This window comes from Juglans regia, chromosome 9 (genome assembly GCF_001411555.2).
Source record: "Juglans regia cultivar Chandler chromosome 9, Walnut 2.0, whole genome shotgun sequence".
NCBI classification, from domain to species: Eukaryota; Viridiplantae; Streptophyta; class Magnoliopsida; order Fagales; family Juglandaceae; genus Juglans; species Juglans regia.
This window is the reverse complement of record NC_049909.1, coordinates 14,409,801-14,436,649: the sequence shown is the minus strand read 5'-3', so window position 1 is coordinate 14,436,649 and position 26,849 is coordinate 14,409,801. Positions and strand designations below refer to the sequence as shown.

General features: G+C 34.4%; 3 protein-coding genes across 7 annotated transcripts; all 3 read left to right on the top strand.

The window, feature by feature from the left end:
* Nucleotides 1-5,191: 5,191 nt before the first annotated feature.
* Nucleotides 5,192-11,329, top strand: LOC108994366 (serine/threonine-protein kinase RIO1-like). 2 transcript variants are annotated; one of them, XM_018969532.2, is made up of 13 exons: nt 5,192-5,455; nt 6,312-6,627; nt 7,310-7,438; nt 7,961-8,053; nt 8,172-8,251; nt 8,376-8,489; nt 8,695-8,768; nt 8,976-9,052; nt 9,319-9,402; nt 9,504-9,596; nt 9,676-9,783; nt 9,868-9,939; nt 10,628-11,329. In XM_018969532.2, exons 2-13 carry the CDS (start codon nt 6,349-6,351, stop codon nt 11,048-11,050), a joined length of 1,626 nt encoding a protein of 541 aa, XP_018825077.1. In that variant the 5' UTR covers nt 5,192-5,455; nt 6,312-6,348; the 3' UTR covers nt 11,051-11,329. The 2 variants fall into 2 exon arrangements, with proteins under 2 accessions (XP_018825077.1, XP_018825076.1); XM_018969531.2 differs by having other exon boundaries at nt 6,306-6,627.
* Nucleotides 11,330-12,091: 762 nt separating this feature from the next.
* On the top strand, nt 12,092-17,373 carry LOC108994403. Of its 2 annotated transcripts, XR_004802421.1 has the most exons (6): nt 12,092-12,782; nt 15,509-15,763; nt 16,174-16,252; nt 16,677-16,755; nt 16,866-17,064; nt 17,293-17,369. XR_004802421.1 is itself a non-coding variant. In XM_018969605.2 (5 exons), exons 1-5 carry the CDS (start codon nt 12,483-12,485, stop codon nt 16,918-16,920), a joined length of 768 nt encoding a protein of 255 aa, XP_018825150.1. In that variant the 5' UTR covers nt 12,092-12,482; the 3' UTR covers nt 16,921-17,373. The 2 variants fall into 2 exon arrangements, 1 of the variants encoding a protein (XP_018825150.1); XM_018969605.2 differs by having other exon boundaries at nt 16,866-17,373.
* A 3,378-nt stretch (nt 17,374-20,751) lies between these two features.
* Nucleotides 20,752-25,187, top strand: LOC108994376 (exocyst complex component EXO70B1). 3 transcript variants are annotated; one of them, XM_018969545.2, is made up of 2 exons: nt 20,752-22,949; nt 24,675-24,876. In XM_018969545.2, the coding sequence occupies exon 1, from the start codon at nt 20,964-20,966 to the stop codon at nt 22,920-22,922; it is 1,959 nt and encodes a 652-aa protein (XP_018825090.1). In that variant the 5' UTR covers nt 20,752-20,963; the 3' UTR covers nt 22,923-22,949; nt 24,675-24,876. The 3 variants fall into 3 exon arrangements, with proteins under 3 accessions (XP_018825090.1, XP_018825092.1, XP_018825091.1); XM_018969547.2 differs by lacking the exon at nt 24,675-24,876 and adding an exon at nt 24,926-25,187 and having other exon boundaries at nt 20,765-22,949; XM_018969546.2 differs by lacking the exon at nt 24,675-24,876 and having other exon boundaries at nt 20,765-20,847; nt 20,940-23,166.
* The last annotated feature ends 1,662 nt before the right edge of the window (nt 25,188-26,849 follow it).

Genomic DNA, 26,849 nt, shown 5'->3' with positions numbered 1-26,849 from the left:
GACTGATTTATCTGAATTAACTGACTGATCTATCTGACTGGCCAACACACTTAATCATGTGTGCAAGGTTGTGCACTAACTTCCTCTACTGTAGCAAAAGAAGCCAACTGTGCAGTACTCTGGCATAATACGATAGACTGTGCTTGAGTCTATGGCTTGCACGCCCACCAAGAAATTGTATTGGTACCATGCATTTGAATGATCATCTGATTAACTCTTATGAGCTTATCTTACACTTAATCTTATAAAATTTTATGTATCTTATGCAATGTTAGATGCAAGCGATACATAATACATACATAACTATAATATGCGGAATGAAACATGATAAATGACATGCTTGCAGAGATTATACATGTATTAGAGCCACTTCTTTCGAAACCAGTGTTTACGTACAAAGCATGTTATTCATCATGTTTGGGAGAGATTTGGGAGAGGGTGACGACCAGTTTGAGTTGGACTTAGTTAATATATGTAGTGACATTAATTTGCTGAACACTCGGTCGTGATCATCTACAAAGAGAGTTTGAATTTAAAAACATAATTTAGCAGGTCATTTAAGATAGGATTATTCGTGACTGGGACTGTGTGGGAGATTTCAATCAATGATATCCTTAAATTCTAAAAGGAGTCTAACTCATTCAATAAATCATAAATGAGATTTAACATAGTTATTGAGTCTAATTAAAACTCCTAATCAATTTCAATAATTTATCATTCGTGGATTTATCCAATATGACTCATTAAATATAATTTAGGCCCAATAAAAATGATCAAATCTCGACTTTAGAATTATTGGACCGGATTGTTATTGGGTATCATAATAGACTGCATCTTTTCTCTTTTGCAATGCCCTATGATTATACTCTTGCAAAAATACTACATACTTCCAATTTTCTAGAGCACGAAATTGCTCTATGAGCCGTATTTGGGTGGTTGCATTCTTGAAAATGGTTGCATTATAACATAAATGCTTTTTCTCGACCATAAAATTTGGTTGTAAAAGTTGTTTTCAGTGCAAACAATTAAGTGAAGTCACCACAAAAAATTGTATTCATTATCCTTATACCATACGGCACACATATATTTTTTTTTTCTTTACCAAATGTATGCTATATGGATGAGTACAATAATTGCTTTTGTTTAGCAAGAATAAAAAAAAAAAAAAATTTATTATATGTAGTGTGTGATATAAAAATAATGAGTATAAGTGTTATAAAAATAATGAGTATAAGGGCTCAAACACCATTAGTTGTAGCCAAGTTGATATAAACATATATAAAAAGGAAAAAAGAAATTGACGCATTGAAAGATGTAATTTCCTTTTAGTAGAATGTAGCAACAAATAAAGAAAAGATCGATAAATGGAGTTTAACATATGGTTTGGAGTTTAATGGATCTCTATAAGTTTTAGGGTATAGAATGATAGAAAGATTGTGTTATGATTTTAAGGGTTAAAAGTTTAACTAAATTGATATCCAATAGTCTTCTTTTAAATCAAGTATTTAGTAATTGGTATCAGAGCAAAGACCGTATCACGAGTTCAAGTCATGGAGAGAGTAACCTATAGGATAGATTAAAATGTATTGGTTCTATATAAAGGCATGATGTTAAGTCATTTAATATTAATAGATGAGTGAAGCCACCAAAAGGAAAATAATTATTGTTGGGTCAAGTCGCTAAAGTGGACCTCCATAGACGTCAAATTTGGAAGCGTGGTAGAATAGTATGATCTTGAGAGTTAAATGTTTAACCAAATTAATATTTAACGATTATAGGATTTTTAGATCAATGGGTGGATATTTAATATATCAACACATTAAATGACTCTAACATTTATTAGATATTTAATGTTGTCCAATAAACACTTAAATATTTATAAATGTTAATTCACTTCATGTGTTTATAGTTTATACTTCTTCCACTGTAGACTAGGGGTGTAAATCGGTCCAATACTCTGATATCCCGTATGATAATGATAAGGGTAGGTGGTGTATGAAATCCCACATTATTTGAGAATGAAAAATTCTTACTCTTTATAAGGTTTCAATGAGACTCAAATTGTATCATTGACTAGTCATTTTTTAGTATAGGTCATGTAGTTTGAGTTTTCTATTAGGGCGTTATAAATGGTATAAGAGTTTATCCTAACTAGAAATGTAGGACTTAAGCTATGTCACCTACAACAGACTAACCCGATGAGGACGTCGGAAATTTAAGGGGGAAAATTCTGATACCCCATATGATAAAGATAATGGTAGGTGGTGTATAAGATCCCACATTATTTGGGAATGAGAAGTTCTTACTCTTTATAAGGGTTCTAATGAGGCTCCAATTATATCATTAACAAATCCTTTTGGAGTATAGGCTATGAGTGTAAATTTGAACCGAAAAATCGATCCGAACCGGACTAGTTGGCCGGTTTTGAACCGGTCAAGTCAGGGATCGGTTCTTGTAACCGTAAAACCGGCTGGACCCGGTTCGGTCCCGGTTCCATGGTTTTCAGGACCGGACCGGCCCGGTTGGAGAAAAAAATATAAAAATTAACATTATATATATAAGTTTTATACAAAATTAATATTATATAAAATATTTTATATATATAAGTTTTATATATAATATATAATTATATATCATATATGAAATAATTTCATATTATAATTTATAAATTATAATATAAAATGTTAATCTTAAATATGAATATTTGTAATTTGTTTGATCATATGTTATTAATATAATTATATATAAGATAATGCTATTATAATTTATAAGATAAAATTTTAATCTTAAAGATGAAAATTTAATTGATCATATACTTTAAACATAAAATATATATTTAAATTATTAATAACATTTTATTTATAGCTATACTAATATATAACTAAGACTAATATATTATATATAGATAAATAATCACTGAACTAAATAATCACATATAAAATAATGATATAGTAATACTAATTACTAATACTAAATTACTATACTAATACTATCACTATAATAAATTACTATACTATTACTATCACTATAATACTATTAATAATATAGTTATAATAAATTGAACTCACTATAACAATTAACATACTCATTATAGCTATAGTTATACTTATAGTATAATATAGACTATGGTTATAATTGTATTATATAGCTATACTAATATATAACTAATACTAATATATAACTGCTTATAAAAAATATATATATATATATAACTAATACTAATAGTCTAAGATAGACTATAGTTATAGTTATACTAATATAATTATACTAAATCACTATAACTAATACTAATATATAACTATATTAATAGTCTAATATTAGTACTATTATATAGTCTAATATATTATATAGCTATACCAATATATAACTAATACTAATATATAGCTATACTAATAGTCTAATATTAGTACTATTATATAGTCTAATATATTATATAGCTATACCAAAATAAATTTATAACTAATACTAATATTCTAATATACACTACAGTTATACTTATACTAATATAGTTATACTAAATAAGTATAAGTTTCTAACTAATAATAATATCTAACTATACTAATAATATAATATTAATACTATTATATAGTCTAATATATTATATAGCTATACTAATATATAAGTTTATAATTAATATCAATAGTCTAATATACACTATAGTTATAGTTATACTTATACTAATATATAACTAATACTAATCACTATAACTAAATCACTATAGTCTATTAAATGTATTACAAATAATTATCAATTTCCCAATCCATAAAAAAAATATTAATTATTATTTTAAAAAAAAGAACCACATTGAAAATTTGAAACCAATAGGAAACAACACCGTTTCCTCTCCGGTCTCCAAGCCTTCATTGAACCGTTTCCTCTTGATTCTCGAATAAACCCTAAAGGCTCACTCTCTCGTCTCAAGTCTCTTTGCAACAATGCCCGTCTCTCAGACTCTCTGCTTCATTGAGTCACTATCTCGTCTTTATCTCTCTGCCTCTTCACCGACTGTTGCACATGACTTTGCTGCAGGTCAGCAACCTACCACGCACAGACCCTTGGCCTCACTTTACTCTCTCTGTCTTCAATTCTTCACAGACCCACGGTAACTGTTTTTGCGTTTTTTTAACTTACTTTGAAATTTAGTAGAACCGTAGATGGTATTTGTTTTATTATGATTTTTGAATCCGAAATTTAGGATTTTTGTGATTGTGTTTGTGATTGTATCTGTGTTATTAGGATTTTGTGATTGAGTTTGTGTTATTAGGATTTTATGATTGAGTTTGTATTATTAGGATTTTATGATTGAATTAATAACTTTAAGAAAATGGGATAATTGCATATGTGATAATTGCATCTGGTTTATATATATTGCCAATATGTAGTAAATTACAATTAAATGGCATCCAATTGACAAATATTTCAAACATGGTACATGGTCACTTCCTAATTATTCAGTAGTGCCTAGGAAATTATTGTTAGGGGTGTAACTTTAGATCGAAAAATCGGACCGGTTGACTAGGTTTTGAACAGGTTCGGTTTGGAACCAGTTCTTATATTACGAAAACCAGCCTGAACCGATTCCAAGATTTTCCAAATCAGACCGATTGGAGAAATATATATATATATATATAAATTAATATTTTATATATAAATTTTATACAAAATTAATAATATACAAAATATTTTTTATATACAAGTTTTATATATAATATATAATTATATAAAGTTGTATATATAATATATATAACTATATATCATATAAGAAATAATTTCATATTATAATTTATAAATTATAATCTTAAATACGATCATTGTTATATTTGTAATTTGTTTGATTATATGTTATTAATATAAATTATAATTATATATAAGATAATGTTATATACTTTATAAAATAAAAGTTTAATTTTAAAATTGAAATTTTAATTGATCATATCTTTAAACATAAAAATATATATTAAATTATATTATATATAGTCTAATATATTATATACCTATACTAATATAGTAATATATAAGTTTATAACTAATACTAATATATTAGTTTATAACTATACTATACTAATAGTATAATATTAATATTATTATATAGTCTAATATATTATATAGCTATACTAATATTAATACTATTATAGAGCAAAAGGCGCTGTATCCTCTATACCAGCAAGAAACGGCGCCGTTTAGACTTCTGGAAGGCAATATTGCCAATGAAGAATGAACCCTAAAATCGAACCTCACTCTCGTCTCTGCCTCGCCTCTCTGCCGACTGCCTCACTCTGCCCCACTCTCTCCCGGCGATTTCTGCACATTCACCCAGCCAACCGACTGGCCAGCCAACCTCAATCACAGTGTCACTGCTTCGCAGTCTCAGCCTCTCAGCTTCACTTCCTCAAATCTTCACTTTCCAAGCCATAGTCCTGCAACATCGAAGCCGTAAGTGTGCCGTAATCCCCAGGTAGTTCGTCTCTCTCTCTCTCTCTCTCTGTTTCAAAATTGACTATTTCAAGGCATGTGATACTTTGATCCTTTATTTATTAATTCGACTAAGAAATTTACATAAAACATTCGAACATACACATTGTGATCGTGATCAGTTATTTACATGCATCCTCACAATATAATAAAAATAGCTAAACTAAATTGCAGATATAAACACATTCCCTTTATGTTGGCTGTGAATTTAGGAAATTAGTGTTGCAGTAGCCAATAGACTTTAGGGTTTAGTGCAACTCTATAGTATTTTTGACTGGGTTCTTGAATGTGGGACAGTGTGTGCTCAATTGGTGAAGCAAGAAAAAAAAGGGAATGGACTATGTTAATAGTATATTCGTGGGCTTAATTTACTTGGTGTGAGATACAGAATTGACCAAATATGCTGTTGTGTTTGCCATAATGGTTTTTCTAATGGCCTCCACTCATGTAATATCCAAAAGTTTTCAAATATGCAAATGCAACTTGTTTTTGTATAAAGTTCCAAATGCTGGATGTGCCAAAGCCCAACCGCAACTTGTTTTATATTTTTTTTAATTATGCAGAATATAAAAAAAATGTCTAGTTGTCAATCAAATGCTGCTATGGAGAATGAATTATTTATTTGACAATCATTTTTTTTGTTTTTAAGTTCATGTTCATAGATGGTGATTTAATTTTTTTGTATACACACACACACAATCATATATATAGCAGTTATTTCAAAATGGTACACTAGTATGTACTAATACCGCAATATTTCGTTCCAATACTTACACTGGAACGGCCACTTGAATGAAATTCAAAATTTTGATCTTTGCACCTTCCCTCCAAAGAAACAGGAGAAAAACGGTTGTGAAACCCTAACAGGAATCACAGATGGCCGATATGGAAGTGAAACCATTAGCACTGGATGAAGACGAAGAGAAAGAGGAAGATGAAGAGCTTTCATGGTCATCAGACTCGGAAGTCGGAGATGCATTGGACTGGTTGGATTCCAAGGATGACAACCAAGCTGTCGAGGGGAATTTTACGCTCAATTCCAGGCGTCCCAATGCTCATGGAGGGCTTCATTCTCGACATAATATATCCACACTGCAGCCGCTCTCTAATCGGAACCAGAGGTTCACTCATCATATTCGAGCTTCACCTTTGGAGGTATATGTAACTTCTTTGCTGATATTTGTTCTTTGTGCAATTTTCCAATAGGAATTGATGGTTTGTATTTCTATATGTTATGTTTTCTCCGTTATATGTTTACTGTGGCTTATCTTATCATCCAAATAGGCAGCTATGGGTTACATCTTTTTAGTAAAATTGATCATTTAGTTCATAGAGATAATAATTAAGTTTCAACTTGTTGATATTATTATACTAATCACTTACTTATAAAAAAAAAATTATACTAATCACCATAAAATTAAAAAAAAAAAAAAAAACTGGAAAGTTTTGGCTCTGAATATTGTGTTGAAACTCTTCCAGTACCTGTAAGAAACTTGGGTGGTCCGCCCATTTGGGTAAGTATGTGATATACAATCTAGATTGTTTGTTCAATACATGTTGGAGCTAGTTGATTTTTCAAAGGGTAATATTTTAGGGCTTTTTTTGTACTGCAGATTGTGTTTTCAACACTATAGGTGGGGTTTTAAAACATTTTGTATGTCAAAAGTGTTCTTCTGCTTATTGCATAATATAAGTCTCCATGATAAACAAGCTAGGCACTTAGATATATATGTATGTATGTATGTATGTGTGCCCATTTCCATGTTTGGATTGGTTGCATTTGATTTGATGGGTTTGTGTCAGTTTCCACTCTTAACCAATTTGATTGATAGTGCAGGAGTGGGAAGGGAGGTTGAATGTGGGCGTATCGAACTCTGTGACAACTGCTATTCGAGAAAGTGTTCGAGAGATGGCCATTGGTAAATCCAGAACTACTGAGAAAGCAGACCGTGCGACTGTTGAGCAGGTGAACCTTTAGTGAACTCTTGTTAACATTTTATAACTATAGAAAATAAACGAGAGCAAATAGTAGGCTGTTTTAGTTTATCTTTTTTTTTTAAGATTATGTTGTTCCCTTTGCTTCAAGTTGCTATTCATTGTTGGGATGCATTGGACCTGATGTAGCGAAGAAGACATTAGACAATTTTCAGGGCTATTATTTACATGATCTTTGTTAATGTATAGTTTCTCTTGTAGTACTTCTGTGTAATCAGCAATGATGTTTAATAATCTAATCCATTTTCTCTGTTTTAAAGAAGTATTTTTTTTTGTAGTTGTTATCATGCCTTGGTTGTGTTGCGGGGAATTAGTTGTTTATAGTTGTTATCATACCTTGGCTGTGTTTCAGACGTAGCTGCATTATTATTCCGAGCAGTGCTTTTTTCACTTTATAACATGTTTTTGAAGATTGATTGTATTAATGTGTTTGCTTGGGCTGCATCAAAAACTAGTTGACATGGAATATCTAGCTAACGTCTGCTTCCTCCAGGCTATTGATCCTAGAACTCGCATGGTCTTATTCAAGATGCTAAATCGAGGTGTATTTCATGATATTAATGGCTGCATTTCAACTGGAAAAGAAGTAAGTAGACACGGCTACCTTTAATTTCTGTACTAATACCTCCAGCATGTTCTAGTTTCATTCTTACTTTATCGTTGGGTTAGATGTCCTTATCATGCAATCACTTTTTCTTCAACAGGCAAATGTTTATCATGCAACCAGATCTAATGGTCAGGAACTGGCAATCAAAGTATATAAAACTTCCGTTCTGGTATTTAAGTATGTCTAGGTGACACTTATAGTTTGCTAGTGAATTTTACTTGCAATATGGTCCATGGATCAGAGGCTGTGTACTTGTTTGTAGGTTGATAATGAATTTAACCTGTTGCACCCAAAATAACAGGGACAGAGATCGTTATGTACAAGGTGACTACCGTTTCAGACATGGATACTGCAGGCATAACCCCAGGAAAATGGTAAAGACATGGGCTGAGAAAGAGATGAGGAACCTTATGAGGTAAGGCCGACACATTGTTCCTGTTCATTTCATTATCATAAGGATATTGAAAGCTTTGTGGAAAGTGAATGAGAACTTATTTCGCGACAGATTCAAGTTCTGCTGGAGGAGAAATGTGAACTTATGAGCATATTCTGAAGTTGTTTCGGTTGTTTGAGAATTGGTCCTGTCATAGGGTATTTAATATGGTCACTGTGAACTGCAGGCTAAAGGCAGCAGGAATTAGGTGTCCAACTCCAGTACTTTTGAGACTTCATGTTCTGGTCATGGAATTCATAGGTATTGTGTGTTGATTAATCACCTATAAAATAAGTATTGTCTTGATAATATATGTGTTAGCAGTCTGTGTTTTCCCTGTATTTTAGTGTTTATTGTAGATTTTTCTTATTTTCCTTCTCACTTGGTCTCTTGTGGATGGAATTGAATTTTGGCTTCTAATAGTACAGCTACATCTCTGGTTGAATTTTGGAGTTTGTGCTTTCACAGGAAAAACAGGTTGGGCTGCACCTCGTCTTAAGGATGCTGCTTTATCTCTTGACAGGTTACGTGAAGGTTATGTGGAGGTGTGTCCGTATCTTTTTGGTCATTCTTAGGGAATTCTTGATTGTGTAAAGTGGAACCTGATTTCTAGGAGGCTATCAGCCCCAGATTTTTTTTTTTTTTGGGGGGGGGGCGGTGGTTTAATTTTTTTTTAGTGGTTTCTGCCATATGAGATGATGGAATAAATGCTTCTATTGGGACTTTCTTTTGGCAAGTGAAAAGGACTCTGTATTTTTTTTTTTTATTCTCTGTTTTAAATGATCTAAGCATTTTCTGCATTCCTTTTCAGATGATTATTGCAATGCGGACACTATATCAGAAGTGCAAACTGGTTCATGGAGACCTCAGCGAGTATAATATACTTTATTTTGAGGTGAGTGTTGACTATATATTTTTTTTGTTCATCCTTTTCTTTTCTAATATTGAATTGATTCCACATGCAAATGGAGATTTATCTTTCCTTGTGATTCGCAGGGTCACTTGTATATTATAGACGTCTCTCAATCAGTTGATCTTGACCATCCCCATGCCCTTGATTTCCTTCGTGAAGACTGTCTTCATGTTTCTGTACGTTCTTTACTGAAAGTATCCAACGAAAATGTTTATCATCAGCAATATGTGTTAATTATGCATTGCTGGCATGCAGGATTTTTTCAAAAAACATGGTGTAGCTGTTATGACAATTCGAGAACTCTTTGATTTCATAGTTGATCCTTCTATTGCCGATGAAGCTGTGGATAGTTATCTGGAAAAAGTTTGTTAGTTTATACTTTATATTGTCAAATTTCCACAGGCACTTCAGGAGATCGTTATTGTGACTGCTTCCAACTTATTTTAGGTGCAACAAAAAATTTTGGCTAGAGGAGACATATCTGTCCAGGATGAAATTGCAGACTCTGTATTTTTGCAGGTAACTTTCTTGGCATTGATATATCATGTTATTTGAGTTTTTTTTTTTAATCACCGATCACTGTTACATAGCAATTTAAGCAGAAGCAGATCTCCTAAAACATTAAGCATTGCAACTTTTTGCCAAGTAGGCAGCCTGCGCCAGTTCTGACTGAAGCTGGTTTGATGTGATACACCAATCTTTGCTGATCAATGTTTTCAAGACATTAAGTTAATATCACTAGATATTTTTCACTCCTACGACTATCCGTTCCCTCAGCTACTGGATTAACCTTGTGGTTCAAAGTTCAAACATGGGAATGCAAGTTTCATATGTATACACAGGCAAAGCATTCCCAAATGGTTCAACTCAAACAAAAACCTTTAGAATCACTGCCCATATCTTAGCAAAACGTCCTTACAGTATATTAGTGTTTAAGGTGTTTTGATTTGCATAATACACATAAATCCATGAAATGGGGGATCTCTTTTTCGTCTTGGTTTTTGTGGGGACTGAAATGGGGATTCAGATTTGACACTTGAAGCTGGTGTGTGAGTGTGTGTGTCTCCGCATGCATGCATATGTGCACTTCTAAAAAATTATAAGTGAAAGATATTCGGAGATAAAAGTGGACCTTGCTATATTTTGATTATGTATATATGGGTGAATGCCTTGTTTTTTATTTTTTTTTGTTTGTATTGCTTTACAGTCATTCATCCCAAAGACACTAGAACATGTAAAGAATGCCGAGGAGGATGTGCGACGGATAACCAGCGGCCAAGACACGGGAGATATGTACTATCAAACTATCACAGGACTCAAGCATGCCCTTTCAATTGCTCAGCAAGAAGCAGAGCCTGGTGAAGACTCCTCTGTTAATCCAGCTGCTCTGTCTAATCCTCCTAAGAGCGAAATCGAGTCTCTAGAAGTCAGTGATGAAGAGAACTCAAGCGATACAGAAGAGAGTTCCTCATCAGAAACTGAACCAGACGATCCCGTAGATAAGAAAGCTGCAAGAAAAGAGAACAAAAAGAAAGTCAAAGAGGAGAAGAGGGAGGCTCGGAAGAATAAAGTGCCTAAAGCCGTGAAGAAAAGAAAGAAGAAGTTGGCCAAAGCTCACAAGACCAGATAGCTGCTAGCAGTAACTATAAATTCAAAGTTTTATTTATTTTAACAATTATGCGAACTTTTTTTTTTTCATCAAGGGAGAAACAGCACAATTTGGCTCTTGAGTACTCGCCTGTTACTTTCCGAATAATTTTACTTATCATCTACACATTTCACTTATTTTAATTTTTTTTTTCATTTTTCTTATAACAATTATGTGGTGTATGGATGATATGTATAACAATTTAATTAGTTTAAAAAAAATAAAAAAAATAAGAAAAAATAAGAAAAAATAATTTTAAAATATGTAAAGTGTGTATAGTGTGTGGTGTGGGATGATAAGTAAGATCTAGATTTATATGAATAGAAACAGGTAGCCATTTCAAGGGATAATAGCTAAATAAACGCGGCCAGCAGCTTGGTAACTCAACATAGCTGAAATAGCATTCAGTTAGATTTTATGATGATTAAATCATTCTGAATAACAGTTCACTAAAATCAGAATACCTATTCTTTAAAAATAAAAAATACTTTATTTGCATCCTAACTAATCCCGAAAACATAAATAATATTTATATAAATAAACATTATAATTATGAAGGTCAACCATAAAATAATTAGGCTAGGCTCCTCAAAAAAGGATGGTGATGGTCAACCACCCCCATGATTATCATAAGTGATGTTTTTCCTTCGAGAATGGTTGGATCACTCTAATCAAACTCTTTAGGAAAATTCTATTTGATATTATTTTGGCAATGGTAGGATTAAATTAGTAAAATAATTTAATTTTGATTATTTAAGTGAGAATTTTTAACTTTTTTTAATACATAACAAAGAATGTTAAATTTTAATTAAGCAATTTTATATATAAATATATTATATAAAGTGACGTAATTTAACGTGATCTATTAAATTTTTTTTATAATAAAAATAATTTTATATACCAAGTCGTATTATTAGGTGAATTTATTTTAGAATAAATAATTTGTATTTCTAAATATATTGAAAGGACGAAACGCCCAAAAACAAAAGACGGAAATGACGTCCATCTCCTTATCCCCAAATCCCTAATAATTTTACGCTAAACCCCTCTTCTCCTTCTCCGAGTCTGAGGCTCAAACCCAAGGAACCCGAAGAAGCCTCGAAATGGCCTCGACCACGAGGACTGAGTAGTGAGTCCTGGCCACATCCCAGCAGATTTTGAACAGCCTTAACACCCCGAAAGAGGTCCGAGAGGACTTGCTGTTGATTTTCTCTTGCTTCGATAATCGGGTCTCGAACATCACCAATTTGATCAACGGAGAGGATTCTGTGACCGAGGAGGATCGCTTCGACGCCGCCAGAGAATCCGGTGGGAATCCAACGCCCTCGAAGCTTCTAGGCCCTCGCTCAACTACTCGGACTCCCGCAACGAGGCACGTGAGTACTTGTCCGCCGTCGACGAGATTCTTAACCTGATGGATGAGCTACCCGGTCGGTCCGACTCCACCGAACAAACCCTAGAGGAAGGGCACGGGCCCACGCCCTCCGATCAAAACCTTAACGACCAGAGTGACCAGCAGTCCCAGGAATGGGAAACCATGGCTCGCGCTTGGCTCTGCTCGTTCCCCGAGGCCAAAGCGGTCGCCATGGACGAGGTCGAAGCCTGGATCGACTCTAACCTCGACTCTCTTCCTGAAGGAATCAAATCAATGCCTCGCTCAGACCTCTGTCAGAGGCTCATTGCAATCCAGAATTGCATGAGACTCCCCTCTCAGGTTCACTGTTTTTCTATTTCTTTTCTTTTGAATTTCGAGCTGTTGACAGTCCTATTTTTTTTCTCTTCCTTTCTTTTTTCCAGAACTTGATTTCTGTGGGTGCTTTGGGTTAGATGGACTAAGTTTTTCCAATAATTTGAGAATCGTACTTCCCGGATTTGCTAACAAATCACCGCCATCTCCAATCTTTGAATAAGTTCTAGTTTGATATGAATAATAATAGCTGCTAACTATTAAAAAATCAAATAGCTGTTAACTTGGAAGGGGAAGTAACCATTTGGTAAAACATAAAGTGGCCAGCGGTACATTGGTGCTGAAACGTATGGGGTAACGGCATATGCCGTGTAGTGGGGGAGTGGTTTCCTTCACGTTTAGCCATTTAGGTGCCGTGGGAATTGTTGGGACGGCCTGTGGGTTTGGTTTAATTTCACTTGCCTGAAGTTTTTAGCTTAATTAAACTTCATTTTTTTTTTGATAAGTAATAAGTAGATTGTATTCATACGAATGAAATAGGCATAGCCCGTGTACACAGGAAGTATACAGAAGAACACTAAAATACATTCTAGGTTAAGGAAATAAAGTCATGGACATTGTTTCCATCAAGTACAATGGCTGAAAACCTAAGTATTAAAGTGCGCATAAAAAAATTCTGAAGCTCCGCCATTGTGCGCTCCCTATCTTCAAAGCATTTCTCATTCCTCTCCACCCATGTGCACCACATGATACACAATGGGATCATCTTTCACACTGCCGCCATTCTAGGACAACCTTGGATCTCTTTCCAACAAGCCAATAAATCGACCACCCTCGAAGGCATTACCTAAGCAATATCCATTCATCTAAAGATCTCATTTCATAGCCCCCTTGTGACCTCACAATTCAATAGTAAGTGATCTACAGATTCTCCATGTCTTTTGCACAAATAGCACCAATCCATCACGATAATTCCCCTCTTTCTCAGATTGTCCATAGTCAAGATCTTCCCAAGGGTGGCAGTCCAAACAAAGAAAGCTACTTTAGTAGGCACCCGGGACCTCCAAATCTTCTTCCATGAGAATGGAACATGACCTTGAGCTGAAAAAATTCTGTAGTATGTCCTGACTGTACATTTCTTACTATCATTGGCCCTCCACTGCAACTTGTCCTCTTGAGCCATAGGATTTCTCGTAGAATAGAGCAACCTGAAAAAATCAGACACAACATGCAATTCCCAATCATGAGTATCCCTATTAAAAAGGACATTCCACTGATAAGAACCATGGGAGAATACTTGCATATCTGCCATAGAGGCCTCTCTGTTAGCTGCAATACGATAGAGTGTTGGGAATGCCCTGTATAAAGCGCACTCTCCACACCAAACATCATGCCAAAACCTGATTCTGGAACAATCTCCCGCCACAAATTGAATGTGTCTTTCGAATCCTTGCCAACCCCTCCTAAGAAATTTCCATAAGCCCACACCATACCCCCCTCCCCCTTCACTACATTGGAGCACCAGCCTCCCCACGCACTTCCATGTCTGGAATCAATAATCTCCTTTCAATAGCGTGTCTCCCTCTAAGTGGTACCTCCATAATCATTTTCCTAACAATGCTTTATTGAAAGTCCTCAAATTGCATACTCCCAAGCCGCCATTCGGAATTGGTGAACAAATTTTGTTCCCATTAACCAGATGGAATTTTGTTTCCTCCCCCACTCCCCCCCATAGAAAAGCCCGGAATAATCTCTCGATTCTAGTCGCCACCCCTACAGGCAAAGGAAAGAGAGAGAGAAAATATGTGAAGAGGTTAGTTAAGGAACTCTTAATTAAAACGAGTCGCCCCCCTTTCGATAAGTACATCCGTTTCCATCCAATGAGCTTCCTCTCAACTTTCTCTACCACCCCATCCCATATGGCTCGAGCCTTAAAGGTCGCCCCTAGCGGAAGTCCCAAATATTTCATAGGCAAGGAAGACACATTACAATCCAACAACCGCGCCAAGCTGTTATTATTGGGCACCGCACCCACCGCATATTTACCAAGGTTAACCTTAAACCCCAACATTGCTTCAAAGCATAAGAAAAGAGCTCATAGAGACTGAATCGAAAAACCGGAGAGAAAACATTAATTAAACTTCATGATTGGCCAAAGTCAACTTTTCGTTGTGGGAACAACTATGGCCATTACTTAAGATGTGTTGCATGCTAGTAATTGGTACTGTGACTCATGCTGAAGTGTCCCTATTCTTCTTCGAATTATGTTTGAGAAGTGCTATAGCCACAAAGATATCCCACAAAAGTAAACCCACAAACTGACATGGTTTCATATGATACGTTAGATATATTTTTTATTAAAAGTAGCTTTACAATTTAACATACCACATCATGCCACGTGAATTTGTGGTTTATTTTTGTGGAATGTCTTTGCGGCTAAAGCATTTCTCTTGTTTATTATCTATCTGTTTGTCTCGATTATCTATTGGGTTTTAGAAAATAGTATCTTCTTGTTTTATTTGTTTGGTGGGTTACCAACAAGCCCCTATTTAGAAGCATCTTTAGTAAATTTTGCTTTTGGTTTATGCTCTTTGCCTCTTCTGTTGCTTGTATCTGCATAGCTTTTGTTTGAAAATGCTCGTCCAACTAAACAAATGTTTCTGTACTTAACACAGAGAATTATAAATCAAAGTAATTTTTGGAATGTCGTTTGTATAATACAATAGTGCTACTTTTCATCTCTCTTATGGCAGGAAAAAGAACTTAGCCAGTTTGATTATGAGAATCCACCATATCGATTTCAACGTACTGATCAATGGAGACCGGTCTATTCTTGGTTAGAATCTTTAAATCAAGATGAGGTGGTGAAGTCGAAAGAAATCTCCGACTGGCTAAATGCTAATAAAGAGGTCCAAGAACAGTTGTGCTCTAGGCATTCTCGATATCATTTGATGCACTACATAAAAAAGTGCCATATCAAGATATTGAAGAGGAAGGAAAAGAAGATGGTATCATATAATTTCTCATATTGATTCTTATTATTGTTAGTATCCAATCTTGCACCTGAAACATTTGGACGTGTTAGGTTATAATATCATATAATTTCTCGTATTGACTCTTATTATTGTTTGTATTCAATCTAGCACCTGAAATATTTGGACATGATATGTTATAAGAGTTAGCCGTGTCAATATTCAGTAAGCAGGCACGTCCTACTTCTCTTGCCTATTTAGTGAGATTTTTGCCTCACTTTTCCCCCTACTATTATTATTATGCTTATTTTTGTATCAGAGGATTATCATCATGCATAGAGCAGCATAGAAGCACAGCAGTCAAGTAAAATGTGCAAGTACAATTAATAAACCTCAAATATCAAAACTTGTTCAATTAGTTAATGCCATTGGTTTGCTTTGAACAGGGTGTGCAGCAGCATAACAAAGACACTTCTCTAAAGGTTCGCAGGACTGTGGTGATGAAACAGCCAACGGTGCTTCCATGTATGTCTCATTTATAGTGGCTTTCATATTTTTCTAGGGTATGCTTGGATGTCTAATACAGATGGAATGACTGTTGTGCTTTCAGCAGCATCTGGAGGCACAAGTTTATCTTGTGCAATGATGGCACCATAGAAAATGGAGCTATCTAAAATCAAAGCAAATAAAAAAGGAAAAAGAAATGTAGTAATAGAAGCAGCAGTAAATTTGAATTGCCATTGCTGCTCATATTCACTGTGACTGCATTGAGATTTTAAAATTTTTGTTCTAAATGGTTTCTGGGGTGGTTAAGGAGCTTTTGTTTGTTTATTATTTTGTGTTTTGAGCTTGTATTTGTTCTTTTTTACAATATTTGTTACTTGACTCAATAATTTCCAAACCCTTCATTTCTCTTTCCCTGCTCTTTTTCTCTATCTAATATTTGCAGACAGCACTCCAAGCGATCTACCTAAAGATGGCGACGTTTACTTGACGAAAAGAAAGGAAGCCTATCGCAAATATGAGATGTAAGTTGCTTCTGAAGATTTTCTTGTTAAATTGCATCCAATGTGGCAAAATCTCGTGTTGCATATTGCTGGACGCATTGTGCTTACAAGTGTTTTTTATTGGGTTTCAGTTTGGTGGAGTTGGAGAAGCTGCTTTCTCCTATTTTCTCAAAGCATCAAATATAAACCAATGTAGAAATCCCGAATCAGCAAATCTCTGGCTATAGAACAATGTCTGCAAACTTGGAAGGGCCATGCTCATTCTTCTTTGCTGATAGTAATCTTTCAGAACTTAAGAGTGAAGCTGTTCTCCACAATGCATCTCATAAGGTATTGCCTTTTTCCATTTTCACTAGAGAATGGGGAGGACAATAATTGTTTGTGTTTGTACAGAAAAGGCATTGAGTTGAAAATCAAAACCAAACTTCTCGAGTATTTTAATCCCTAAAATGTGTCAATTCTCAAATGTCCCTAAAATCGTGGCTCAAACCAATGTTCAACTTACGTATGTATAGGGTTCTTTTGTTTTGGTTCCCTTTTGAATTTCGAGCATGGCAGATGGAGAGATGGCTCAGCTTGGATACAAGGCGAAGGAGAGATACAAAAGCTGTATCCAGTAAAACTTGTCCTTTTTCTTTCCGTCCTTGTTTACAATTTTTAGCCAGCTGTATCTTTTATGAACTGTCCAAGAAAAAATCCACTGGTGAACTCGTCAGGGCGAAGTCGAGGGCCGAATAAGAATAAAAAAAGTTGTTTTCTTTTATAAATAATTTTATTCTAAAATATAATTTTTTTCACATGAACATTAGCAAAATTTCATTTATTTATTCTTTCTAATTAATCAGGAAATTTAAATTATAGGGATAGTTGTAATGTGATATTTAACAAATTACTCATTTTTGTTCAATCCCTAAAAGTATAATCAAAGCTTGAGGCCCAAATGTGAATTTTATTTTATTTTTTTTAAATCAATGTAGGTATAGAGATAAGGATACAAATGTTTCATTTGTTTTCACAACTCCTCTCATCTAATCATTATAATTTTTTTAAATTTTCATATAAAATAAAATAAACAATTCATTTTTTTCAAATTTCAAAATACAAATAATATTAAAAATATATATTATAATAATATTTTATTCAACTTTTAGTTTTATGATACATTTGGTTACCAAATTTACCTTCAATTCATCTCAATTCATTATTATAATTTTTTTAAATTTCAACATAAAATATAATAAATAATTTAATTTTTTTAAATTTCAAAATAATAATAATATTAAAAAAATAATATTTTAACAATATTTTATCATTTTAACTTAACTCAATTTAGTTTAACATTTAAACGTAATTTTAATCTCAATTTATCTCATCTATAAAAACAAACGATATCAAGTCTATAACTTTGTTAAAATTAGAGGGGAGTGTACAAGAAGAGTGAAACTAATGGAGAAAATCTGAGGAAGCTAAAGGTCTCTTTCGTGTTCATATGTTAACTAGGTTGCTTGTGAATGATGGTGACTCTTTTCATGTTTTGGGTGTGCTATGGTATCTAACAAGTTAGGCAAATATTGACCAATCCTTCTCCTATAGTTTGTTTTTATAGATGAGATTAAAGTTAAAAAGTTGAATAAAATATTATTAGAACATATTTTTTAATATTATTTTTATTTTAAGATTAGAAAAAGTTGAATTATTTATTTTTGTTGTAATGATGATATGAGAAATTTTCAAAGTTTTAGATTTTAATCTTGAAAGCAAACCAGGAAAGAAAAAACCATTAGGAACCCCCAAGTTGATAGGATCCCTTCCCTTGCTTATTAGAATTGGTTTTTTGTGGAAAGAGTGTTTCAAGTCTACGGATAATTCCAAGGTAATGATTCAAGTTTTCTTGAAGTCAATCAATATCATAACAGACTAATTTTGCACTAATATTTGAAAAATTGGGGTATTTTGTTGAGAAGATGGTTTGAAAATCAACAGCTAAACAATCAAAAAAATTCCTTGTCCTGATATAACCAGTATCTAATTTTTGCCTAAGAATTGGTCAAATGGCATTAGCATACAAATTCTAATTGGAAAATCATACATCGTATGACTATTTCTACAATTCTTCCACACATTTTTATTTAAATAAAAGACATTTTTATAAAAATATCATCCTGTTCAATTTAAAACATGGTGGTATAAAAAATTATAAAAAGATTATATTTATATTATTATTCATTTTAATTTGAACATCCCCATAAACAAAATAATATCATGGTTATACTATATATATTAAATATTATATATATTAAATAATAATAATTATACTATATATATTAAATATTCTAATTGATGTGATATTACTTATTAACTGTTAATTTAAATAAAAATAATTTGATCCAATAATTATGGTTAGTGTCACATAAGCACAATAGGATAAAAATATAATACATTTCCTTTTTTCTTAAGAAAATATTATAGTCTCAAAGAAATTATACAAAAGTAATCTCACAAACTGATGTAGTTTGTCAGATTGTAAGGTTACTTTTATTGAAAAATAAATCTAACAGATCAAATGAAATTACGTCACTTTATGAAATTATTTTGTGTAATTCTTTTGTGAATGTAGCAGTACTTTATATATATATATATATGATTTCCTAATAGTAATTTTGAAGTAATCGTGATACAAAATTATTAAATTTAAACATGTCAATTGATTACCTACTCAAATCTAATAAACAATAAGGATTAAAAGAATATTCATTTTTTTATTTTGTTGATAAAGTTATCTCACGTCTTTTTTTAACCAATTGCCAATCAATTTGACACCAAGTAGTTGTGAATTGAGCGAACCCAAGAGTCTTGACCTTTTTACTAAATATATTTTAAGTGCCTTTTTTGTCTTCTTATTTGTATATTATGTGTCAGTTGATGGTATGGTTTGGAAGTGTTAGGAACCAGCAAATCAAATTTAGCACATACATAATCAAACGTTTCTCAAGGGCTCGAATCTTTATGGAAGAGAAGTAAGGAATGGACTTTTAGCCAAGTAAACGTCTTGTCAATGTCTTCCCCACCTTTCTGTACGTTTGGTAGAGTGCTTAAGTAATAGCAATTCCATTATTCATTTCAATTTTATGATTGATTATAAATAACCATTTTATTTGTTATAACATTTCACTAAGACCGATAATAGTTAGAGTATGCGTTACCTGTAAACTCTAAAATAATATAAAGGGTTATCTCAATTTTCATCCTTTTTTTATTATTTTATAAAGATGATTAAAAATTATTTATTATATTTTATTAATAAATTTATAATCTAATACTATATTATAAGATGATGAGAAGATGATGATAAAATAGATGATGAATAGATTTTTTTTTTATATAAATAATTTCCTTCTACAAAATATAAAAAGATTAAAATATTATAATTGTTAGACCTAATGCTTTGAATATCGTATTGGACGTTATACTGGTTAAAGCATTGGAATGAAATATTTCAGTACCGGTACCGTTTTGGAATAGTCGATATATAAATAAATTATATTCTAAAATTATATTCTAAAATAATAGTCTATATATAAATACATATATATAAATTATAAATAGTCTAGTTTGAATTGAGGGTTAAAAAATAAGCTTATAGTTTGAAAAAATAAAAAATAAATAAAAAATACTGGCCGAAATTGAGGCTGATACGTCCAGTACCAACCAAAAATTTTGACTGTACCGGTCAATACGGTACGAAATTCACAACACTGATTAGACCAATTATATTTAGATACACAAAAAAAAAAATATTATAAAGAAATCTTATACCACGTATATCTATTAATTAATATGTAATTTATTATTTTTGACATTTTATGTAAATAAACATATATTTAAGCATTACAAGAATATTCATAAAAAATTACTTATTTAAATGAAAGTGCGTGACGTAAGATTTGATCTAATGAAAATATTAAATTCTAATTAGGAATTTATATATATATACACACACGCACCCACTAATCTCTTGTCCCGTCTCCAAAGCTTCCCAGAGTCCACAGCCGCCTCTCAAGACGTCTTCATTACAGTCGCTCCCACAAGATCGAAACACCCATAAACAAAAAGGTAAATGGCGTCCATGTCCCTACCCCTAAATTTCTGAAATCCCTAAAAATTTGCAATACGCTAAACCCCTCTTCTCCTTCTCTGAGGCTCAGACCCAAAGAATCCGAAGCCCAGAAATGGCCTCGACCACCACCAGTATCAATTCCGGCGGCGGCGAGGACCGAGTCCTGGCCACGGCCCAGCAGATCGTGAAGAGCCTCAACACTCCGAAAGAGGTCCGAGAGGACATGCTGTTGATTTTCTCTAGCTTCGATAATCGGCTCTCGAACATCACCAATTTGATCGACGGAGAGGATTCTGTGACCGAGGAGGACCGCTTCGATGCCGCCGAGAAGGTCATCCTCCGGTGGGACTCTAGCTCCCTCGAAGCTTCTAGGCGCTCGCTCAACTCCGAGGACTCCCGCAACGAGGCCCATGAGTACTTGTCCGCCGTCGACGAGATTCTCAACCTGATGGATGAGCTATCGGTTCGGTCCGACAGTGATATCGTCGACCGGGCCGAGAACGCGATCCAGCTGGCGATGTCCCGGCTCGAGGACGAATTTCGCCTCGTGATGATCCGCAACACGGTCCCGCTCGAGGCCGAGCGCCTCTACGGTTCGATCCGCCGGACCGCGCTCTCCTTCCCTGTCAACGATGGCGAAATCTACGGGGATTTCGAGAGCTTCAGCGAGGAGGACCCTAGTGCCACCCAACCATACCACGAGCGCGGCGCCAGCTTGGGCGACGACGTATCTGTCGATTTGATTGATCCCAAAGCGGTCGACGAGCTGAAAGAGATTGCCAGCCGTATGCTTCGCTCCGGTTACGAGAAGGAGTGCGTTCAGGTCTACAGTAGCGTCCGCCGCGACGCCCTGGATGAATGTCTTGCAATTTTGGGGATAGAGAAATTGAGCATTGAAGAGGTCCAGAGGATTGAGTGGAACTCATTGGACGAGAAGATGAAGAGATGGATTCAAGCTGTTAAGATCTTTGTTAAGGTCATCCTCAGCGGCGAGAAATGTCTCTGCGATCAAATTTTCAGTGGCCTAGATGATACCAAGGAAATTTGCTTCAACGAGACTGTGAAAGGTTGTGTGATGCAGCTCTTGAATTTTGGCGAGGCAGTTGCGATCGGGAAAAGGTCACCTGAGAAATTATTCAGGATATTGGATATGTATGATGTGATAAATAACGGGTTGCCGGAATTGGAGGAGATGGTTACCGATGATCTTGTAATTGCTGAGGCGAAAGGGGTGCTCACGGGGCTGGGCGAGGCAGCCATTGGGACGTTTGTAGAGTTTGAGAATGCGGTTCGGAGTGAGACCTCGAAGAAACCGATGCAATGCGGTGATATTCATCCCCTGACGCGGTATGTGATGAATTACGTGAAGTTGATTGTGGATTATAGCGATACTCTGAACTTGCTGCTGGACAATAGTCAAGATGATGGGTGTGATACTTTGCAAAATGATAATGATAATGATAACTTCAGATTGTCACCGTTAGCCCGTAGGTTGGTCCGGTTGATATCCTCTCTACAGTCCAATCTTGAGGAGAAATCGAGACTCTATGAGGATACTGCGCTGCAATATATATTTCTGATAAATAATTCTCTGTACGTGGTGCAGAAAGTGAAAGGTTCAGATCTTGGGGAGCTTTTAGGTGATAATTGGGTTCGTAAGCGTCGTGGCCAGATACGGCAATACGCGACAAGCTATCTTAGGGCTTCTTGGAGCAAGACGTTGTCCTTTTTAAGGGATGAAGGGATAGGTGTGAGCTCAAGCAATGCCTCCAAGGTGACTCTGAAGGAAAGATTTAAGAATTTCAATGCGTCCTTTGAGGACATTTACAGGGTTCAAACTGCTTGGAAGGTTCCGGACGCTCAACTTCGTGAAGAGCTTAGAATATCCATATCAGAAAAGGTTATCCCAGCTTACCGCGCATTTCTTGGTAGGTTTGGGAATCTAGTAGAGAGTGGAAGACATGCTGGAAAATACATAAAGTACACAGCGGAGGACTTGGAGAGTTTTTTGCTGGATTTGTTTGAAGGAACACCCCGAGTTCTGCATCACATGAGGAGAAAAAGTTCTTAGTGGAGTAAAGGAGGACAGTTGTAACAGGTATGCCCTCTGTTCTCCAGGACTAGTTGGAAAAGGGTTCGCCTGTTAAATGTAGCTTGATGATATGATGTTTATTTTTGTTGGTTAATGCTTTGAGCATGGGTTTTGTATGAATGTTAATTCCCCCCCGCCCTCCCCCCACCCCCCCCAAAAAAAAAAACGGATGCTATATACTGTAATAATCTATGTACATGTGTAATAGATTTTAGTTTTTGTACGTGTTCATGTATTTTATTGCCATGAATCACCATTTGCTTTGAAGCAACCTTCTGGCCATAGGAGCTACTTGACTGTGTACTTGCTGTGTTGGCATGTTTGTGTTTTTACATTAATATTTTGTTATTGCAATTCTATCTCTAAGTGTGTTTGTGTTGTTGAATAAGCGACAAGCTTATTATTGTGTAAGATGGGATGTTCACAGAAACGTAGTTCAATGTATTAGGTCTTTCTTCTTCTTCCTGATAATTGAATGGGATATCTGGTGTATGATTGGAGCCAGGCGAAGAACTTAAATACAGATTAATTCTGTATTTTTTCGGAAGTAGGAGATATTTGGACATTGATACTAATTAACAATTTATGGAATACAATGTTAAATTGATTAATTTATGAGTGCTAAGGTGTGAAGGATAGAATCTGAGATGCGGCACTTAAGAAAAGTTAAAGATGGCCCTGAGGAAAATACCTGAGAGAGTAGTTATGAGGGCTTTGTCATGTGCAACAAAATTAACAGTTCAATCGACAAAGAAATAATCTGGCTCAAGTCAAGGGCTCCGCTAGAGAGGAAGACCATCTAGGTTTAGTTTGTGGCTATATGCAAGGCTCACCTAATTGGTATGCACCCCACTTTTTATGTTAAGTAGTTAGCGATCATCATAATGGACACTTCTTAGCAACTATGGCTACCTTTGTTGTGTAAAACTTTGGCCACGTAGTCCTACAGAAGTATTTCACTTGTGGCAGATGAACTAGTTTTGTGTGAAATCCTTGCCATTTACTAGTCATTGATGGGTTTTGATGGCTCTATTCCTTTATATATATATATATATATATATAATTATAACCATGTAAAATGCACTTGCATAAATTAATTCAAGTGGCAGATGGTCTATATCTGTCCTTCAACAAACTCTTCACCTGACAATGGCAGTATTTTCCTAACCCCACATGCTTGATGTTTTCCAGATAATGTGACCCAAAAAAAACGAGCCATTGTCTGCTCCTCTAAAACTGGTGGATCTTTATTAAGGAATCCAATGAAATAATGCCTGAATTGCACCTTCTCATCCACCCATTTATCTTACATAAGAGTATTTTAGGGCCCATATAACTTGAGCTAAGGTAATCTTGCTGTGCTTGGTATCCCTTTATTGCAAAGGGCAACGTTGACACCCCCCCATCCATTGTTTGCCCAAGTCTGAAACATCTGTAGAACACCTGGACCCCCACATCCTCTCTTTGCCGCTGCCATTATTGTACCATTCGATTGGACTATGCAACTCTTCCAAAGAGTGAATCCATAGGGGCATTGCATCAAGCTTTTCAATGTATGTATGACACTCATAACACATACAAGCTGTGGTGAACGCACTCCTTGTGAGATATGAAACAAAAGAAAAGTTAATTTGATCGAAACAAAAGAAAATTGCATGTTAGATCAAGATCCTCTTTAATTCTAAATACTGTCTTCAAATTAAATGATCGGTATTTTTATCACTTTTACAGATCAGAACTCTGGAGATCTGGATGTTGGCATTTAACCTATTACATCTTTGTTAAGCTAGAGCTGAGTTCTCTCCGAGTATCAAAATTTTCTAGGAATATGCCTTGGATCCTCTCCAACTGTTTGATCGAATTGAATGATTTAATTATGCCTGTGTAGGATTTTTCAGATAATGTAGACTCCATATGAGTATTTAATGTTGTCTCTCTCTCTCTCTCTCTCTCTCTCTCTCTTTTTGTATTGGGTCATCCAGTCGGAGATGATACAATGGCCCTTCTTTTGTGTGTGCCTTGGATTCACAACCATGGAGAAACAACAATGGCCTACAGCTGACCTCCTCTTTTCACGATGTGGTTGGCATTGAAATTTATGTATAGCCAGCTGGGGGCGAGACTTGGCGCTTTGCTGCTCTGCTTGACTTGGTCACATGTAAACTGCAAATACATTCCAAACCAATCAAAATTTTACAATGGAATTTAATACCCAATTCCCCAGCATTATTATTAAGAAAAGAGTACTGTTATAGTTATAAAGAGATTATATAAAAGTAATCTCATAAATTGACGTGACTCATAAATTGATGTGATTTCATGTAATCCGTTAAATATATTTTACAATAAAAATAACTTTATATTTTGACGAAGCACATTATGTTATATTAGTTTGTGAGATTATTTTTGTATAATTTATTTATGGGTAGTGTATTTTCCTTAAGAAAAAGGTTGGCTTCGGCTTCTTGAGCAGCAATTCATATGGGATAACTTCCCCCACACCGCACGCGCGCACATATAAGTATTGTGGAATCCTTTGCCACGACCAACCTCAAAAGGCCTCTTAATTTTTATTTTAAACCTTTGACAGCACAACATCTTATTTCCCAACGAAACTTGAGAGTTTTGAGTTAGCAACAGCTAGGTATTCTTTGTTTGTTTCCAATTTTTAATATGTTTACCCAACCATAAATGAAAAATAAAAAATAAACCCTCTCATAGGACAAAGCATTGTAGTACTTGTCAAACATTTTCCGGGTCGTATAGCTGCCGATTCTAAGTATATCGGTAGTATTCTGCAGCCCCAAGAAGGCATCACGGAACCCACTTACTCAGAGATCGATCTTCTTCAAGGAGCATCTAAAACAAATATACATGCCAAGCAAGAGAAGAGATGAAGACAGCCGGGTCAGAATAATACCATCTTGTTGAAACAAATCCTAAATATAAGCAGAAAATAATTGAGAAGCCACTCGAGGCAAGCCCAGCTGCCCAATCCATATTAGGTCCTATGTAGTGATGTTCTCGATTTGTCAGATACCAACACTTTTATAGAATCTTTTATATATAGCAAAGTTTCTTTTTCTATGATATTTATAAGGTGAAATTGTTTTTCATAAATTTTAAATAGATAAATTTTATATAATTTTTTTTGCAAAATGGTGGATTTCACTTTAAAAGTGTGTAAAAAAAATTATTTTTTATTAATGAGAACCACTTTTTTATAAAGGATTTATATGTGATTTATTTATTTAAGACTTGTACTTAATATTACTCTATTTAGACGAGTTCTACTTATGGGTTTGTGTCTAAAGCACAACTTTCATACTGTTAACATGACAAGACTTGATTTTTAACTAGAGATTTAAATTTTAAATTTCTCTTGCAAATTCTTGTCATGTCAACGATTGGAAATGTGTGTTTTATAGACCGACTTGCCAATAAAAGTTTTCTTACATTTTATCTCAAAATCTGGATGCGAAAATCATGATGCACTTAATTTAGCACACGAAACCCAAAAATCATGTATATTGGGTACAAATTAAACTATACGATTGGCAGGAGTTACAACAAGGCAGGGTTTGGATTTTGGAGAAGATAAAGGCTTTAATAAATTTGTCCTTATTTAAGTTTATTATTTTCTTATAAGATTTTAGTTTTTTTTTTTCAAATAACATGTATGTGACCTAATAAATAGATGTGTCAAAAAGTTTATTGATGCTCACGTCTTTAGTCATTACTAAGTGCATGCTTAGGATTGGGGTAGAAAATAAAATTTTTAAGCATTTTTAATTTAATAAACATACTGTTTTCTATTTAAAAGAGCTGTCAGGCTGTTAAAATCACTTTTTAAGCCTCCCAAATCAAACTCAAACATCACTGAGAAAATATTTGAAGATGATTTGA

Coding starts and splice junctions, on each gene's coding strand:
- LOC108994403 (XM_018969605.2), top strand. CDS start 12,483: ATGGATGAGCTACCCGGTCGGTCCGACTCCACCGAACAAACCCTAGAG. Junction 12,783..15,508: donor GCATGAGACTCCCCTCTCAG/GTTCACTGTTTT, acceptor CTCTTATGGCAG/GAAAAAGAACTTAGCCAGTT. Junction 16,756..16,865: donor GCCTATCGCAAATATGAGAT/GTAAGTTGCTTC, acceptor ATTGGGTTTCAG/TTTGGTGGAGTTGGAGAAGC.
- LOC108994376 (XM_018969547.2), top strand. CDS start 20,964: ATGGCCTCGACCACCACCAGTATCAATTCCGGCGGCGGCGAGGACCGA.
- LOC108994366 (XM_018969532.2), top strand. CDS start 6,349: ATGGCCGATATGGAAGTGAAACCATTAGCACTGGATGAAGACGAAGAG. Junction 8,490..8,694: donor GAGATGAGGAACCTTATGAG/GTAAGGCCGACA, acceptor TGTGAACTGCAG/GCTAAAGGCAGCAGGAATTA. Junction 9,403..9,503: donor ATAATATACTTTATTTTGAG/GTGAGTGTTGAC, acceptor TGTGATTCGCAG/GGTCACTTGTATATTATAGA.